The following is a 17,286-nucleotide window of genomic DNA, read 5'->3' on the forward strand; positions in this document are numbered from 1 at the left end:
CATCCTGTTTGCAATAACGCACTATAGTAAAACTGCAAAAAATGTGGCAAAATAATTAACTTTATGTTCTGAATACAAAGCATTATATTTGGGGCAAATTCAACATAAACACATCACCTTCCAAGATGGCGTAGCAGTCAGACGTCTTTGGCTTTTGTCCTGTCGTGTCCCTTGTGTATATCTTTTTCTTTGCATATCTTTTAAAAATATTTTCCTAAACCTTAACTTCTAAATGTATTTATATTTACCTCGGATCTGGAATCCCTCAACTGAAGCTAGCCAGCTAACAACCTACCAGCTAGCAAACAATTGCAAGCAGTCATCAGCTAACCTTTAGCTCGGAAAGCTCTCGCCAGTTCGAACAATGTGACTTAAACCAGAGCATAACGGACCTATTTCTCTCCATATCCCCAGATTCCTACAGCAAACTCTGAACATTTTCATCTGGATCTTTGCAACTAGCTAACCGCAATTCTGGTGTCCACTCCTGGCTAGCATTTCCATCCCGGAGGAAGCACCAATTAGCCTGAAGCTAGCCCGGACAGGGCTCCTGTGCTACCACTGAAGCCCACTCCTGGGCTACAATATCCGGACCCCTTCTACTGCCAGTACGGGGCATGGAATCCCGCCGATCCTCTACGATTGGAATACTGACATAATCTTCCCGAGGATTCCAACAGGCCCCTCAGGCGTTATGCCTGCTGAAGGCCCATTCTGCTAACCTGCTAGCTACCTAGAGCTACTTGGAACCCTACTAACTACACGACTGGTCTATCGACGTCACCGCACGAAGAGGCAAAAACAGACTTACCCCCATCGCGACGTCTCCCAAAGGCTAACTTGCTAGCCTCAATCTGCTAACTGCTAGCCCCTGCTAACTGCTTGCTTGCTAACCCAGTCTGCTAACTGTTAGCTTGCCAGCGCCGGTCTGCTAACTGCTAACTTGTTTAGCCCCGGCCTACTAACTGTTAGCGTGTTAACATCGGCCTGCTGACTGTCTGAATCGACGTGTTTCCAGTCAGCCCAACCACTCACTGGACCCATATGTTCACTTGGCTACGCATGCCTCTCTCTAATATCAATATGCCTCGTCCATTACTGTCCTGGTTAGTGATTACTGTCTTATTACACTGTAGAGCCTCTAGCCCTGCTCAATATATATATATATATAACCAACCATGTTGTTCCACCTCCTACATATGCGATGACATCACCTGGTTTAAACATCTCTAGAGACTATATTACATCTCTCTCATCATTACTCAATGCCTAGGTTTACCTCCAATGTACTCACCTCCTACCATACCTTTGTCTGTACACTATGCCTTGAATCTATGCTATCGTGCCCAGAAACCTGCTCCTTATACTCTCTGTTCCGAACGTGCTAGAGGCCAGTTAGTGTAGCATTTAGCCATACCCTTACCCGACTTCTCCTCTGTTCCTCTGGTGATGTAGAGGTTAATCCAGGTCCTGCAGTGCCTAGCTCCTCTCCCACTCCCCAGGTGCTCTCATTTGTGGACTAACTATAACATTATCCCCCCAAGATAGAACTGCCAAAGGGTGCGGTGTTGCAATCTACTGCAAAGATAGTAATACAGAACTCTGCAGGCTATCCAAGTCTGTACCCAAACAATTTGAGCTTCTACTTCTAAAAATTCACCTTTCCAGAAACAAGTCACTGTTGCCGCTTGCTATAGACCTCCCTCAGCCCCCAGCTGTGACCTCGATACCATATGTGAATTGATTACCCCCATCTATCTTCTGAGCTCGTGCTACTAGGTGACCTAAACTGGGACATGCTTAACACCCCGGCCATCCTACAATCCAAGCTTGATGCCCTCAATGTCACACAAATTATCAATGAACCTACCAGGTACAACTCCAAATCCGTAAACACGGGCACCCTCATAGATGTCATCCTAACTAACTCACCCTCCAAATACACCTCTGCTGTTTTCAATCAAGATCTCAGCAATCACTGCCTCATTGCCTGCATCCGTAATGATCTGCAACCAAACGACCACCCCTCATCACTGTCAAACACACCCTAAAACACTTCTGCGAGCAGGCCTTTCTAATTGACCTGGCCGGGGTAACCTGGAATGACATTGACCTCATCCCGTCAGTAGATGATGCCTGGCTATTCTTTAAAAGTGCCTTTCTCACCATCTGAAATAAGCATGCCCCATTAAAAAAATGTAGAACTAGGAATAGATATAGTCCTTGGTTCACTCCAGACCTGTCTGCCCTTGACCAGCACAAAAACATTCTGTGGCGTTCTGCATTAGCATTGAATAGCCCCCGTGATATGCAACTTTTCAGGGAAGTTAGGAACAAATATACACAGGCAGTCAGGAAAGCTAAGGCTAGCTTTTTCAAACAGAAATTTGCATCCTGTAGTACAAACTAAAAAAAGTTCTGGGACACTAAAGTCCATGGAGAATAAGAGCACCTCCTCCCAGCTGCCCACTGCTCTGAGGCTAGGAAACACTGTCACCACCGATAAGTCCACTATAATTGAGAATTTCAATGAGCATTTCTCTATGGCTGGCCATGCTTTCCACCTGGCCAACCCTACCCCGGTCAACTGCCTGGCACCCTCCACAGCAACCCGCCAAAGCCCCCACCATTTCTCATTTACCCAAATCCAGATAGCTGATGTTCTGAAAGAGCTGCAAAATCTGGACCCCTACAAATCAGCCGGGCTAGACAATCCGGACCCTCGCTTTCTAAAATCTCTTTTGTATCATCTGAAATTCCCAAAGATTGGAAAGCTTCTGCAGTCATCCCCTTCTTCAAAGGGGGTGACACTCTAGACCCAAACTGCTACAGACCTATATCTATTCTACCCTGTCTTTCTAAGGTCTTCGAAAGCCAAGTTAGCAAACAGATTACCGACCATTTTGAATCCCATGGTACCTTCTCCGCTATGCAATCTGGTTTCAGAGCTGGTCATGGGTGCACCTCAGCCACGCTCAAGGTCCTAAACAACATCATAACTGACATCGATGAGAGACATTACTATGCAGCCGTATTCATCGACCTGGCCAAGGCTTTCGACTCTGTCAATCACCACATTCTTATTGGCAGACTCGACAGCCTTGGTTTCTCAAATGATTGCCTAGCCTGGTTTACCAACTACTTCTCTGATAGAGTTCAGTGTGTCAAATCGGAGGGCCTGTTGTCCGGACCTCTGGGAGTCTCTATGGGGGTGCCACAGGATTCAATTCTCGGGTGACTCTTCTCTGTATACATCAATGATGTTGCTCTTGCTGCTGGTGATTCTCTGGTACACCTCTACGCAGACGACACCATTCTGTATACTTCTGGCCCCTCTTTGGACACTGTGTTAATTAACCTCCAGACGAGCTTCAATGCCATACAACTCTCCTTCCATGGCCTCCAACTGATCTTAAACATAAGTAAAACTAAATGCATGCTATTCAACAGATTACTGCCCGCACCTGCTTGCCCATCCAGCATCACTACTCTGGACGGCTCTGACTTAGAATATGTGGACAACTACAAATACCTAGGTGTCTGGTTAGACTGTAAACTCTCCTTCCAGACTCACATTAAGCATCTCCAATCCAAAATTAAATCTGGAATTGGCTTCGTACAGTGGGGAGAACAAGTATTTGATACACTTCCGATTTTGCAGGTTTTCCTACTTACAAAGTATGTTCTACTGTATTATTGATTATGTTTTGTTTATTCCATGTGTAACTGTGTTGTTGTATGTGTCGAATTGCTATGCTTTATATTGGCCAGGTCGCAGTTGCAAATGAGAACTTGTTCTCAACTAGCCTACCTGGTTAAATAAAGTTGAAGTAAAAAAACAAAACAAAGTTTTACCATTCATATTTTCAAGCATGGTGGCGGCTGCATTATGTACTGGGTATGCTCGTCATCAGCAAGGACTAGGGAGTTTATGATAAAAAATAAACAAAATAGAGCAAAGCACAGGCAAAATCCTAGAGGAAAATCTGGTTGTCTGCTTTCCAACAGACACTGGGAGACAAATTCACCTTTCAGCAGGACAGTAACCTAAAACACAAGGCCAAATATACACTGGAGTTGCTTATCAAGACGATATTGAATGTTCCCGAGTGGCATAGTTAAATTTTTTTTGCTAAATCGGCTTGAAAATCTAGGGAAGAAATCATGTAAAAAATAACAAGTGTTAATATTGTACAATCCAGACGTGCAAAGTTCTTAGAGACGTACCCAGAAAGACTCACCAAAGGTGATTCTAACATGTATTGACTCAGGGGGTTGAATACTTATCTAATCAAGATATATTAGTGTTTTATTTTTCATATATATTTATATTTTTACAAAGGTTTCTTCCACTATAAACGTTATAGTATTTTGTATAGATCGTTGACAAAAAATGACAATGAAATCCATTTTAATCTTTGGAAACAGTAAAGGGGTGTGAATACTTCCTGAAGGCACTGTAGTGAGCAAGCTGAAGACCAGCATTCAGGTTAGTGGATCAGGGTGATGTAAAACTTTCCCAGCTGTTGCTGAAACCTTCTTCTATCATGGTATGCATTTGAAAACCTAGAAAATGGCTGAGTCATAGTCAGCGGGGCAGAGAGCTGCTCCTCGGGTGGTTGGACACAGTGGAAGTCCCCGCGGTCCACAGCAAGTCAAATAAGAGCCAGCAGCCTCACCCTGAGATTTGCATGTGGAACTCTTGGGTGCCAGAGGGGGAAATTTATGTGGAATTTTGATAGTTTGGGGAGAATTATTATTATTATTATTATTGTGACAAAACTGGTGTAGTTGACCGTAATGATATTTCACAATGCTCATACAGTTAGAAAATACTTTTACAACATTTTGAAATGCAAACATCATTAATTAGGACTTTTAAGGTGGTGTAAGGAGCAGTATGAAATTATGCCAACATAATGCAGACGGAGGTAAGCAAACACGCGGGTGTTCGCGTGGACATGCACACACTCCGGTCAGAGTCAACACAAAGCAGCTACTGTCTGTTCTTTATCTTTACAACTTTCACAGTTAAGTGCCACTGTATAGGAAGCTAACAATAAAATTCCACATTGCACTGCATAGCTATCCTCTCAGTCAACATTGATCATTTCTCAAAACAAGAATAGACTGACAAGTTTCAGAAGAAAGTTCTTTGTTTCTAGCCATTTTGAGCCTGTAATCAGACCCACAAATGATGATGCTCCAGATACTCAACTAGACTAAAGAAGGCCAGTTGTATTGCTTCTTTAATCAGAACACCAGTTTTCAGCTGTGCTAACATAATTGCAAAATGATTTTCTTGTGATCAATTAGCCTTTTAAAATGATAAACTTGGATTAGCTAACACAACATGCCATTGGAACACAGGAGTGATGGTTGTTGATAATGGGCCTCTGTACGCCTATGTAGATATTTTAGTTTCCAGCTTCAATTGTAATTTACAACATTAACAATGTCTACACTATATTTCTGATCAATTTGCTGTTATTGATAGGGACTAGGTCCCTGTGGCGGGATCAAATCAGCGGAAATTTTAGAGCGCCACCGAAAGTTTTCGATAAAACTCAAACTTTCATTAAAACACACATACAAGGTACTGAATTAAAGCTACACTCGTTGTGAATCTAGCCACCAAGTCAGATTTGTAAAATGCTTTTCGGCAAAAGCATGAGAAGCTATTATCTGATAGCATGCACCCCCAGAATACCAGACCGTCAACAAAACAACAGATTTTGCGGTAGCCGGCGCTACCCAAAACGCAGAAATAAAATATAAAACATTCATTACCTTTTCGAGCTTCTTTCTTGGCACTCCTATATGTCACATAAACATCACAATTGGGTCTTTTTCCCAATTAAATCCGTCATTGTATACCCAAAATGTGATTTGCTGAAGACCGGTCTGATCCAGAAAATGCCCCTTTACAAGACGCAACGTCACTTTTTAAAATTACAAAAGTTGCCTATATACTTTTACAAATCACTTCAAACTACTTTTCTAAACCAACTTTAGGTATTAATAAACGTTAATAATCTATCAAATTGATCACGGGGCGATCTGTATTCGATAGCAGCAAGTCTTGAAATCATACTCCATGTTTTCACTTTCATAACATCCTGTGGTGAGCCCCAAGAAAGGAAGTGCCTATATGTCACCAAACCAAGGATAAAGCAGCCCAAAAATGCCAGCACTGGCGACATCGTGTGGAAGCTGTAGGCGTTTACAGGGGATCCCCATGTATTTTCTTCAGCCTTAGACAATACATTGACTGGCGGATGAATATTATTTTTGTGTTTTTGGTGAACAGTTTTTCGAAGGATTTTGACTCCTAAACACGTTATGTTATAGCCACAGACACGATTTAACCAGTTTTAGAGACTTCAGAGTGTTTTCTATACACAGACACTTATCATATGCATATACTATATTCCTGGCATGAGTAGCAGGACGCTGAAATGTTGCGCGATTTTTAACAAAAAGCTGCGAAAATTTGCAGCCTCCTTAACAGGTTTGGACAAAAAAGGTGTTTTTCTTTCAAAAACAAGGATTTTTCTAAGGGACCCCAAACTTTTGAACGGTAGTGTATTTGTAATAAAGCAGCTTTCTTGACAACATTTTTGGTTCCCCTTCCCCTACATTTATGGCTCATTCCCAAGATTATCCAGCGAAACATTTGGATCAGGATATCAGTAGGAAATATAAGCATCTGAATAAAAAAATATATATTTCTGGGGCAGGATCATTTTCAATCTCTCCACGCCACGACTGCTGCTGAACTAACGTGGAGAGGGAGAAAGAATAACAAAGGGGGAGAAGGACAGAGATGGAGACAGAGTGCGAGAGAGACAGCGAGTGAGAAGAAGTGGAGCCAAAGCTTGGACTGCGAGCTATCAAAACTGTTGAGATTGCAGGAGCGCACGTGTGACAGGCCATGGAGGCCCCAGTGCGCTCAGGGACCAGATGCGTGGTAAAGTAACCGTTACTGACATCACAGCAAACATCACGCTCCCTCTCGGATGCTGGCCCACACATCAACTGCCATATCCCAGGCCAACCGTAGGTGCAAAACCACAATTTAGAAATTAGTTTTAGGTGCATTTGGGGCGGCAGGGTAGCCTAGTGGTTAGTGCGTTGGACTAGTAACCGGAAGGTTGCAAGTTCAAATCACGGAGCTGACAAGGTACAAATCTGTCATTCTGCCCCTGAACAGGCAGTTAACCCACTGTTCCTTGGCTGTCATTGAAAATAAGAATTTGTTCTTAAACTGACTTGCCTAGTAAAATAAAGGTAAAAAAAAGGTGTTTGAAACTTCTCTGAACTGATTTGATAATGTTATGCATCTACCTTTTGCTGTACTGTATTGAAATTGTTGCCAAGATAACAATGACAGGTTATACTGATGCCATGACACTAAACCCTGCATTTTCAAGTACAGTACAACGGATATCAAGTCTGTCGATTGATATCTTATCTACTTGCAACATCAGTCCAACAATACTACTGGAGAGGGATGTCGAGGAATCCAACTATTATGTCAACTTCATGCTCTATTTAGCAGAGCCCTTTTGCAACCTGCTCATGTTCAACAGGCTTGACCGCTCCATTTACCTGCTCAATTACCCCCCCATCCCCCCGTTTACAACCACATCAAGCACTTTTATAGAGGGGGGAGCATTGTTCTGCCATGAGCCAATGTTTACATTCTTCACCAAGGCAGGTCCTATGGTATTCCATGGGGAAAACTGCTATAGAATATTTAGAAATGACACCATTGAGAGATTACAACAGTAACAGTATAATATGGACATATCCAGTTAGCCCCCAAAAAAGCTTTAATTGCCAGTGTGAGCAATGTTGTGTCCAAAGCAAACAGTAGAATTGCATCTGCCCATTAAATGTGGTCCTGGGAGACAGTGATCTCTGTTTGGGTATGAGAGCGCTGGAGCATGTCACAGCCAGGCCAGAATGGCTGATTGTTCCAAGCTGAATACCCCATTGGAGTAACAGAGAGTTCTGGCTGAGAGAGGGATGACATCAGCCAAAAGTGTGTGGTCTCACAGGACAACTATGCAAATGGTCCTTTAAGACAACTAACAAATAGAGCAATATTTGTCTTGGGGGACCAGAGTGAGTTCATTCTGACGTCTTATTTTCAGGGAGTCCACATGAAACTGCTTTATAAGACATCCATCTCAGCCTTTGTAAGATAAGGTTGATGACATGCAAACTACAAAGCCCAATAGACCTCTAAAGGATCAATGTGGTATCTCAAAGCTATGAATCAATTTAATGCATGTCATTATATGATGTAATTGCCACGACTCACAGGAGATATCAAGGGTGTAAAGAAAACGCAACACTGTTCTTGTGAGCATAAGGAAATTCCGAAGGAGTCTTAACTTAAATAGTTCTGCCTATAGGACACTTAAACCTAACTGCTGTTGAATATTAACAGACCCTCACAAATGACAGTCATTGAAAGCATGAGCATAGTTGTCTATTCCCCCCACTGAGTTTAATTAATCATTTTAGAGCAATTGTCAAAGGAATGTTAGGGCTGATTTGAGTTTCAACAACTGTGCTACTAGACTTAATGACATGACTGCCCACGTCACGTAAATCTAATAAAAATAATTTCAGAGAAGATCAACAAAACGGCTTGAACTTTCATCGATTGACAACATAATTTCAGAATTTAGGTGAGAAAGCAGTGAATAAGTGACAAATAAACTGAATTTAGGGGCAAAGACAGTTCTAACCCCCCAGATACAATTGAAATACACACTATACTAGGCTACAAATTAAATCCCATACAGTAATACATTCTACAGTAATACATTCTTACCTGCGTTTCAGTGGGATTCTCCCTTTATGACAGGACTTTAAATAGGGGATCCAAGGTAAACTGTAGGCATTTCCTTACAGATGCTCGTACTGTGACTCCTTATAATTTGGTTAATACGACTAATTATTTCAAAAGACACCGCCGACAAAACTTCACTTGACAATCACAAAATGTAGGGCTACCCATGGACAGTGAATAGCAGTCAAAAATAGGATTAGGATAAGTGTGCTTCTCACTCCTCAGCGAGTCTACTATGAGTTCAATCGCCCCGCAAGCAAACTTTCGTCACAACATTCTTTCCTTTCAGTTAAACCAGCCCCCTCCCGTGTCAGTTTACAACCCAACTAGACCATTGAACTGAGAAGAGGGTTGCTGTGAACGGAGTATGGGCAAGTGGGCGTGTAGAAAGGAGAGTAGCAGACATGTGGAAAGGAGTGGGTGTGCCAAAAGGAACGATTTGGGCTTGTGGAAAAGACAAATAATTGTACATTTTCAGTTATAAAACTGATGATTGTTTATTTTTTTCTTAAAAGTACTTATGATGTGCTTACTGTGACTGTCACCCTGATAAATCAAATAAAATTGTATTGGTCACATATACATGGTTAGCAGATGTTATTGTGAGTGTAGCGAAATGCTTGTGCATCTAAACAAAAAAAGAAATGTCCCTTTTTCAAAGATAATTTGTAAAAATCCAAATATTTTCAAAGATCTTCATTGTAAAGGGTTTAAACACTGCTTGTTCAATTCACCATAAACAATTCATGAACATGCACCTGTGGAACAGTCGTTAAGTCAAGCTTACAGACAGTAGGCAATTAAGGTCACACTTACGAAAACTTGGATATGGATATTTACCCCAAAAATATATGGGGGATTTGAAATGATGCAGACAATTACATTGATGGAAGCAACAATCTTTCCGCAATATATACAAGTAAAGGGATGGAATAAGAATATGTACATATAAATATATCTATGAGCAATGACCGAACAGCATAGGCAAGATGCAATAGATGGTATAAAGTACAGTATATACATATGGGATGAGCAATGCAAGATATGTAAACATCAGTATTAAAGTGGCATTACTAAAGTGACTAGTGATCCATTTGATAGAGTGGCCAATGATTTCAAGTCTGTATGTAGGCAACAGCCTCTCTGTGTTAGTGATGGCTGTGTAACAGTCTGATGGCCTTGAGATAGAAGCTATTTTTCAGTCTCCTGGTCCAAGCTTTGATGCACCTGTACTGACCTCGCTACTAGTAGCTACTTCCCATGCAGTTACCTGACCTGCCAGACAGTCGTGCCAGTGTAGTTGCCGTTCATGCCCTCACCATTGAGTAGTAGACTGTATCCATGTATAAAAGTGACATCTAGATGGTTATACATTTTTATTATTTCTTGTATAGGCTACTATGAATCCATGGGAAGGAAAAAAGTTGACACGGTACCTACTGCCGGCGACATGTCCTGATACAGCTGCCCATTAAGTAAGCAGGTAGGAAGCAGGTTGGCAGGCATGTCGATACAACACCACAAATCTTCCCAATTAGGTGAGTTGCTTTCTATACACCCACTCTCCTTCGACACAGCCACTCGCCCATACTCCAGTCATCATATTGTGCTGCAGCTACCCATACTTGAGTGGACTGGCCGGTCACAACGTCTCGCATGGAAACGCTGTACAAATCGAAGGAGCATAAGACCACAATTCTGTTTCAAAGAGGCAGTCACCACAACAAACCCAGTTGACGTAGCTCAGATTCAGAGTTCACATGTACAGGGTTGCAGGTGTGATTGCCGGGTACAGTGAAAATATTAGGCTCCGAGCTCTAACATGCAGGACTAAGTGAAATAAAATTGTGAAAATTGTAAAATATATTATATATATATATATATATATATATATATATATATATATATATATATTTGGAAAAATGATTTTCATGTTTGGAAAAATAACGCTCCCAAAGTAAACAGCCTATTTCTCAGGACCAGATGCTAGAATATGCATATAACACTCTAAAGTTTCAAAAACTGTAAAAATATTGTCTGTGAGTGTAACAAAACTGATATTGCAGGCGAAAGCCTGAGAAAAATCCAATCAGGAAGTGACTCTTATTTTGCAAACCCTGTGTTCCTATGCATCCCTATTGCCCATTGAAAGGGATATCAACCAGATTCCTTTTTCTATGGCTTCCCTAAGGTGTCAACAGCCTTTAGACATAGTTTCAGGCTTTTATTTTAAAGAATGAGCATGAACGACCACATTGCGTAAGTGGATAGGTGGGGGCTCTCAGAGTGATTTGTGCGCAAAAGAGAGAGGCGGCCATTGTTACTCCCGGGCCTAGTGAAAAGCCAACTGTCCCGGTTGATATATTATCGAATAGATATTTGAAAAACACCTTGAGGATTGATTATAAAAAACGTTTGACATGTTTCTGTGTACATTATGGACATAATTTGGAATTTTTGTCTGCGTTGTCGTGACCGCTCTTCCTGGGCATAACGCACCAAACTAACGGAGGTATTTGGATATAAAAATATCTTTATGGAACAAAAGGAACATTTGTTGTCTAACTGGGAGTCTCGTGAGTGAAAACATCCGAAGATCATCAAAGGTAAAGGATGAATTTGATTGCTTTTCTGATTTTCGTGACCAAGTTACCTGATGCTAGGTGTACTTATTGTTTTGTTATGCTATCGATAAACTTACACAAACGCTTGTATTGCTGAGACGACAGGGTGATTAACAAAAGGCTAAGCTGTGTTTCGCTATATTTCACATGTGATTTCATGAATATGAATATTTTCTAGTAATATTATTTGACTATTGCGCTATACTATTCAGCGTTGCTGATGACAAATATACCGGATCCGGGATGGGTGGTTCTAAGAGTTAACTTCTTCGATATAGGGGGTGCTCTTTTAATTTTTGGATAAAAAAACGTTCCCGTTTTAAACAAGATATTTTGTCACTAAAAGATGCTCGACTATGCATATAATTGACAGCTTTGGAAAGAAAACACTCTGACGTTTCCAAAACTGCAAAGATATTATCTGTGAGTGCCACAGAACTGATGCTACAGGCGAAACCAAGATGAAATTTCAAACAGGAAATGCCCCAGATTTTGAAGGCGCTGTGTTCCAATGTCTCCTTATATGGCTGTGAATGCGCCAGGAATGAGCCTACACTTTCTGTCGTTTCCCCAAGGTGTCTGCAGCATTGTGACGTATTTGTAGGCATATCATTGGAAGATTGACCATAAGAGACTACATTTACCAGGTGCCCGCTTGGTGTCCTCCGTCAAAATTATTGCATAATCTCCAGCTGCGTGCATTTTTCCATTTGGTTCAGAGGAGAAACCAAACTGCCACGAATGATTTATCATCGAATAGATATGTGAAAAACACCTTGAGGATTGATTCTAAACAATGTTTGCCATGTTTCTGTCGATATTATGGAGTTAATATGGAAAAAAGTTTGGCGTTGTAATGACTGAATTTTCGTTTTTTTTTCTTAGCCAAACGTGATGAACAAAACGGAGCGATTTCTCCTACACAAATAATCTTTTTGGAAAAACTGAACATTTGCTATCTAACTGAGTCTCCTCATTGAAAACATCCGAAGTTCTTCAAAGGTAAATGATTTTATTTGAATGCTTTCTTGTTTTTGTGAAAATGTTGCCTGCTGAATGCTAGGCTTAATGCTATGCTAGCTATCAATAGTCTTACACAAATGCTTGTGTAGCTATGGTTGAAAAGCATATTTTGAAAATCTGAGATGACAGTGTTGTTAACAAAAGGCTAAAGCTTGTGAGCCAATATATTTATTTCATTTCATTTGCGATTTTCATGAATAGTTAACGTTGCGTTATGGTAATGAGCTTGAGGCTATAATTACGCTCCCGGATACGGGATTGCTCGACGCAAGAAGTTACGTTCATGTTTAAAGTATCCCTATGTTTCTGTTATTACGGTGCTATCACTCTGTTATTAGTACGCCTGCGTGGTAGTCTCACCGCTGATGGACCTGGCCTGAGTGCAATGGCAACCATGTACTGTGGAAATACGGTTTAGTAAACGTTGTTAAACTGGAACCTAGTCCTTGTGTAATTTTAGGTTAATGGGGATAGGGGGCAGTATTTTCACTTTGGATGAATTGCGTAACCATAGTGAACTGCATCCTACTCTGTCCTAGATTGCTAATATATGCATATTATTATTACTATTGGATAGAAAACACTCTGAAGTTTCTAAAACTGTTTGAATTATGCCTGTGAGTATAACAGAACTCATAGGGCAGGCAATCTTCCAAACAGGAAGTGAAATTCTGAATACATGTCTAATTTCAAGTCATCGCCTATCCACTTCCAAATAAGATATGGATCTGGTAGCACTTCCTACGCCTTCCACTAGATGTCCTCATTCAGTAGAACGTGGAATGGAGCTTCTGGTGTGAACTTTGACCGAATGGGAGGGGAAATAGTCACTGTCCCGACAGAATGCCATTTTCCTGTGGCGCATTTGTCTGTGGGTGTCACCATCGTTCCATTTGGCTGCAGATGAAAACGTATGCTCCGGTTGGAACGTTATTGGATATATATGAAAATAACATCCTGAAGATTGATTCTCTACTTAGTTTGACCAGTTTATTCGACCTGGAATATATGTTTTTGAAGTTTTCGTCCGAGTTCTCCTGGACCAGCGTCAGCTTTGGGGCACGTGAGCTGAAAGTGCTAGCAAATGCAGCTAATTGGACACTAGTATTGGACATTATGGAACAAAACAACAATTTATTGTGGAACTAGGACTCCTTGCACTGCATTCTGATGAAAGATCATCAAAGGTAAGGTAATATTTATGATGTTATTTCGTATTTCTGTTGACTCCAACATCCAACATCTCCAACATCTGACACAGCGGTTGCATTAAGAACCAGTGTATCTTTAATTATATGTAGAACATGTATCTTTAGTCAAAGTTTATGATGAGTATTTCTGTTATCTGGCGTAGCTTTCTATAATTCCTCTGGATATTTTGGAGGCATTTCTGAACATGGCGTCAATGTAAACCGAGATTTGTGGATATAAATATACATATTATCGAACAAAACATAAATGTATTGTGTAACATGTCATATGAGTGTCATCTGATGAAGATTTTCAAAAGGTTAGTGATTCATTTTATTTCTAATCCTGCTTTTGTGACTATCTTTGGCTGGGAAAAATGGCTGTGTTTTTTTATTTATTTGGTGGTGGTCTAACATAAATATACGTTGTGTTTTCGCTGTAAAACATTTTTAAAAATCAGACATGATGGGTAGATGAACAAGATCTTTATCTTTCATTTGCTGTATTGGACTTGTTAATGTGTGAAGGTTAAATATTTCTAAAGAATATTTTTGAATTCCCTGCGCCACCTTTTCAGCTGAATGGGGGGGGGGGGATGCGTGAGCACCCTCATTCCGCATCCAAGAGAATGAGGGCTGAAGTTTCTGAGACAATCTCCCCCAATCATTCCCCACAGGCCCAAACTACACAAGGTCTCTGTGCCTCACATACTTTCACGGCCCAGAGCATATGTGTTGGAAAATTGACCAAAGCCCCATTGGGAAAAGCATGACAAATATTACTGTCTCCTTCACACATTCTCCATTCTATCTCTCACTTTGCTTCTCTCATAGACACATCCAGCTCTTGTCTTGGCTCGCTTGCGCTCCTCACAGCTGCCCAACTCACTCGACTGGTCCCCAGACAGGAAGCCAGCTCCAGCCCAGGGAGGAAGTAGGAGATTCAAAGAGTAGTGGGGTCAGAACATCTGGACAAACACCTGCCATACTAGGGCAGTCAGGCTGGAGAAAACAGCAGAGCTGATCACACTGTTGCTTAGACTTCAGTGTTTGGATGTGTGTGGATGACGTGTTTCTCTCAGACTTCAGTGTTTAAGTGTCTGGATGACGTGCGTCTCTCAGACTTCAGTGTTTAAGTGTGTGGATGACGTGTGTCTCTCAGACTTCAGTGTTTAAGTGTCTGGATGACGTGTGTCTCTCAGACTTCAGTGTTTAAGTGTCTGGATGACGTGCGTCTCTCAGACTTCAGTGTAACCCTTCATCCAAGTCAGACAGTTTGCAGATGTCCTTTTAAACTTTAGTTAAAAAGGCTAAAAACTATTCGGAGCTTTCCAAAGTAACTTTTTTTTCAAATGCAACTCAATACAGTGGTGTATCCAACTGCAAAGGATCTCCTTCAATCTGCTCACTCTCTGAAATTTCAGAGGTAGAAATCTCAACCCAGTTCGCCAGCTAAAAGGACAGGAACCATTTTCTATGCAGGGGAGCTGGTGAGTGTATTTTTGAACATGTCAGGGTTCCTGTTAAGAATGTAGCCATTTCAGTGACCATGGAGAAGACTTGGCTCCTTACTGTTGCAGGACAAAGCTTAATGCTCCAAAGGATCCTTTTATAGCACCCGTCTTAAAGGGAGGACTTGAATAAATCAAGCCAGTCTAGACCCCAGCCACAGCCACACCCGAAAGTCTTTCAAGTTAAATCAAACAGAGTAGACAACTACAGCTGGCTGGTAACCGGATAGGGGGAACACTGAAGAGGTCTGAAGAAAAAAAGCAGCAGGATCAACTCTTCAAAAGGAACCCTGATAAACCTAAATAAGAAAAGGTAAATAACACAGCAACACATTCATTGGAAATAGTCTAGTAATCAACTAATTAAGTCTAGTGCAAGTGAATCTGATAAAGGAGGGTACGTTACACTCCGACAACAGTGCTCAGGTTAGAGAGTAAGTGGATTTAGCTGTTCAAGTGAGGTTCCACGCATCAAAGAGAAGGCTCCTAAAGTATTTTTCTAAACTTGACCAAAGCACTTGTGTTACATCATAGAGTGCACCAAGAACTAAGAATTAACTAAGAATGAACTGCGGACTCTGGTCCTAGTGTTGTGGTATTTTAGAGACTTGGTGAACAGACAGAGAAAGACAGAGTGCGTCAGCGGCGTGTCGTGTGCGTTAGTAGTGGGTTAGCTCTGGGGTGGTTAAGGCACACGTAGGGATGGACACACGTGTCTACCTGAGCTCAGGCTGTAGAAGTTTAACGGGTCGGTCACCCATGCACTGTCCTGCTTTACACTCTCCATCTCCAAATATGTATGCCATTCACACGAACGGATGGATAGGCAGGAGAGGTGGGTAGGAATGGAGAAGGAGAGATCGTCCTGTTAGAGGAGGAACTGGCAGGAACAACAGCTTTTTTTCTGTTTCGAGACTGTCACTCAGTCAGATAGCTTGGCATCTGACACTTGGTGGAGGAGGCACAAAAGGACATTACGCATGACGTGTGCATTGGTTAAAGTTCAATTAATATACAGGAAATGAATAAACCTTTCATAGTACATCATTGGGCAGTGAATACTACAACACTTTGTCAGCAAATAAAATAATTTTCACTGTAAAAATTGGTGTCAGCCAGTACAAAGTATCATTAAGTGTTGCAATGACTATTGAATTTGACAACCAGGTGTGGAAGGAGGAAAAGCAGTGTGGGTAAGAAAAGTGTGTGGCCCTTAAGTGCATCCTTTCTTCCTCCCTCCTCTAATCTGTGATTAAGCATGATTAGATAGGTGAACCCAAGGGCTCTATCACATGGCTTTAACCTGTCCAGTAATTTCTAATCATTGACTACTTCAAGGAAAGAAAGAAGGATGCACTTGAACGGGGCCTGTGTTTGTAAGAGGGATAGGGAGAGGGGGTGTATACCAGCACGCACAGGGTGGGAAGAGACTCCAGGAGGCAGGCTGTAGACCAGAGCAGGGGAATGATGAAGTAGGGTGGGGGGCAAAGGGGATGACAGTGAAATAAACAACAAACTTAAACATGCATGGAGCAGAGTGAAGCTGTGCAAAAAACGACATGCAAATTTCAGGTGTGTGACCAATATGGCAACCCAATGAGTGGAGATTTAAAATGGGTGGGCAAGCAAATAGGAGCCATTTCCGCAGAGTTGACTTTCTTTGTGTGCATTCAGGACAGTATGACAGATACAGCATGATGCATTATTTTATTTGCATAACACACAATCTAATATGCTTAGAAACATTGGCTTTAAATTTTGTGTACCAGATAACATTGGGCCATAACCCCTAACAACATCTGAGACGGCATAGTTATGGTGATGATGCTATTCCTCATTACGGATCCTATAGGGATCCTATGGGGTGTGTTGTTTTTTTGTCACCACTTCCCTGTATCCTTTTCCTTGATATTGTTCCCAGCAGGCCTTGCATGGTTCTGCTCCTACCAGGCCTCCCACCTCAATTCCAAAGGGTTGGTTCTGACACTGAGTCATTGGGTGATTCACCCCTTGAATTGGAAGGGAATTTTTCAAGACTGATTTAGATAGGCTTAAGGTGTCTGTGGCTGATC

General features: G+C 41.5%; 1 protein-coding gene across 5 annotated transcripts in view; it reads right to left on the minus strand.

The window, feature by feature from the left end:
• The window catches only part of LOC112228455 (rho GTPase-activating protein 32), a 241,599-nt gene that overhangs the window by 17,549 nt on the left and 206,764 nt on the right, over positions 1 to 17,286 (minus strand). Inside the window, exon 1 of one of the 5 annotated variants that reach the window (XM_024393788.2) lies at positions 15,935 to 16,300. The exons of 3 other annotated variants lie outside the window; for them this stretch is intronic. In XM_024393788.2, coding sequence (XP_024249556.1) covers positions 15,935 to 16,001 — 67 coding nt within the window. In that variant the 5' untranslated portion in view covers positions 16,002 to 16,300. Of the gene's footprint in view, positions 1 to 8,848; positions 9,210 to 15,934; positions 16,301 to 17,286 lie in introns of those variants that run through there. One more of the 5 variants, XM_024393789.2, reaches the window with a different exon arrangement.

This window comes from Oncorhynchus tshawytscha, linkage group LG30 (assembly GCF_018296145.1).
Source record: "Oncorhynchus tshawytscha isolate Ot180627B linkage group LG30, Otsh_v2.0, whole genome shotgun sequence".
NCBI classification, from domain to species: Eukaryota; Metazoa; Chordata; class Actinopteri; order Salmoniformes; family Salmonidae; genus Oncorhynchus; species Oncorhynchus tshawytscha.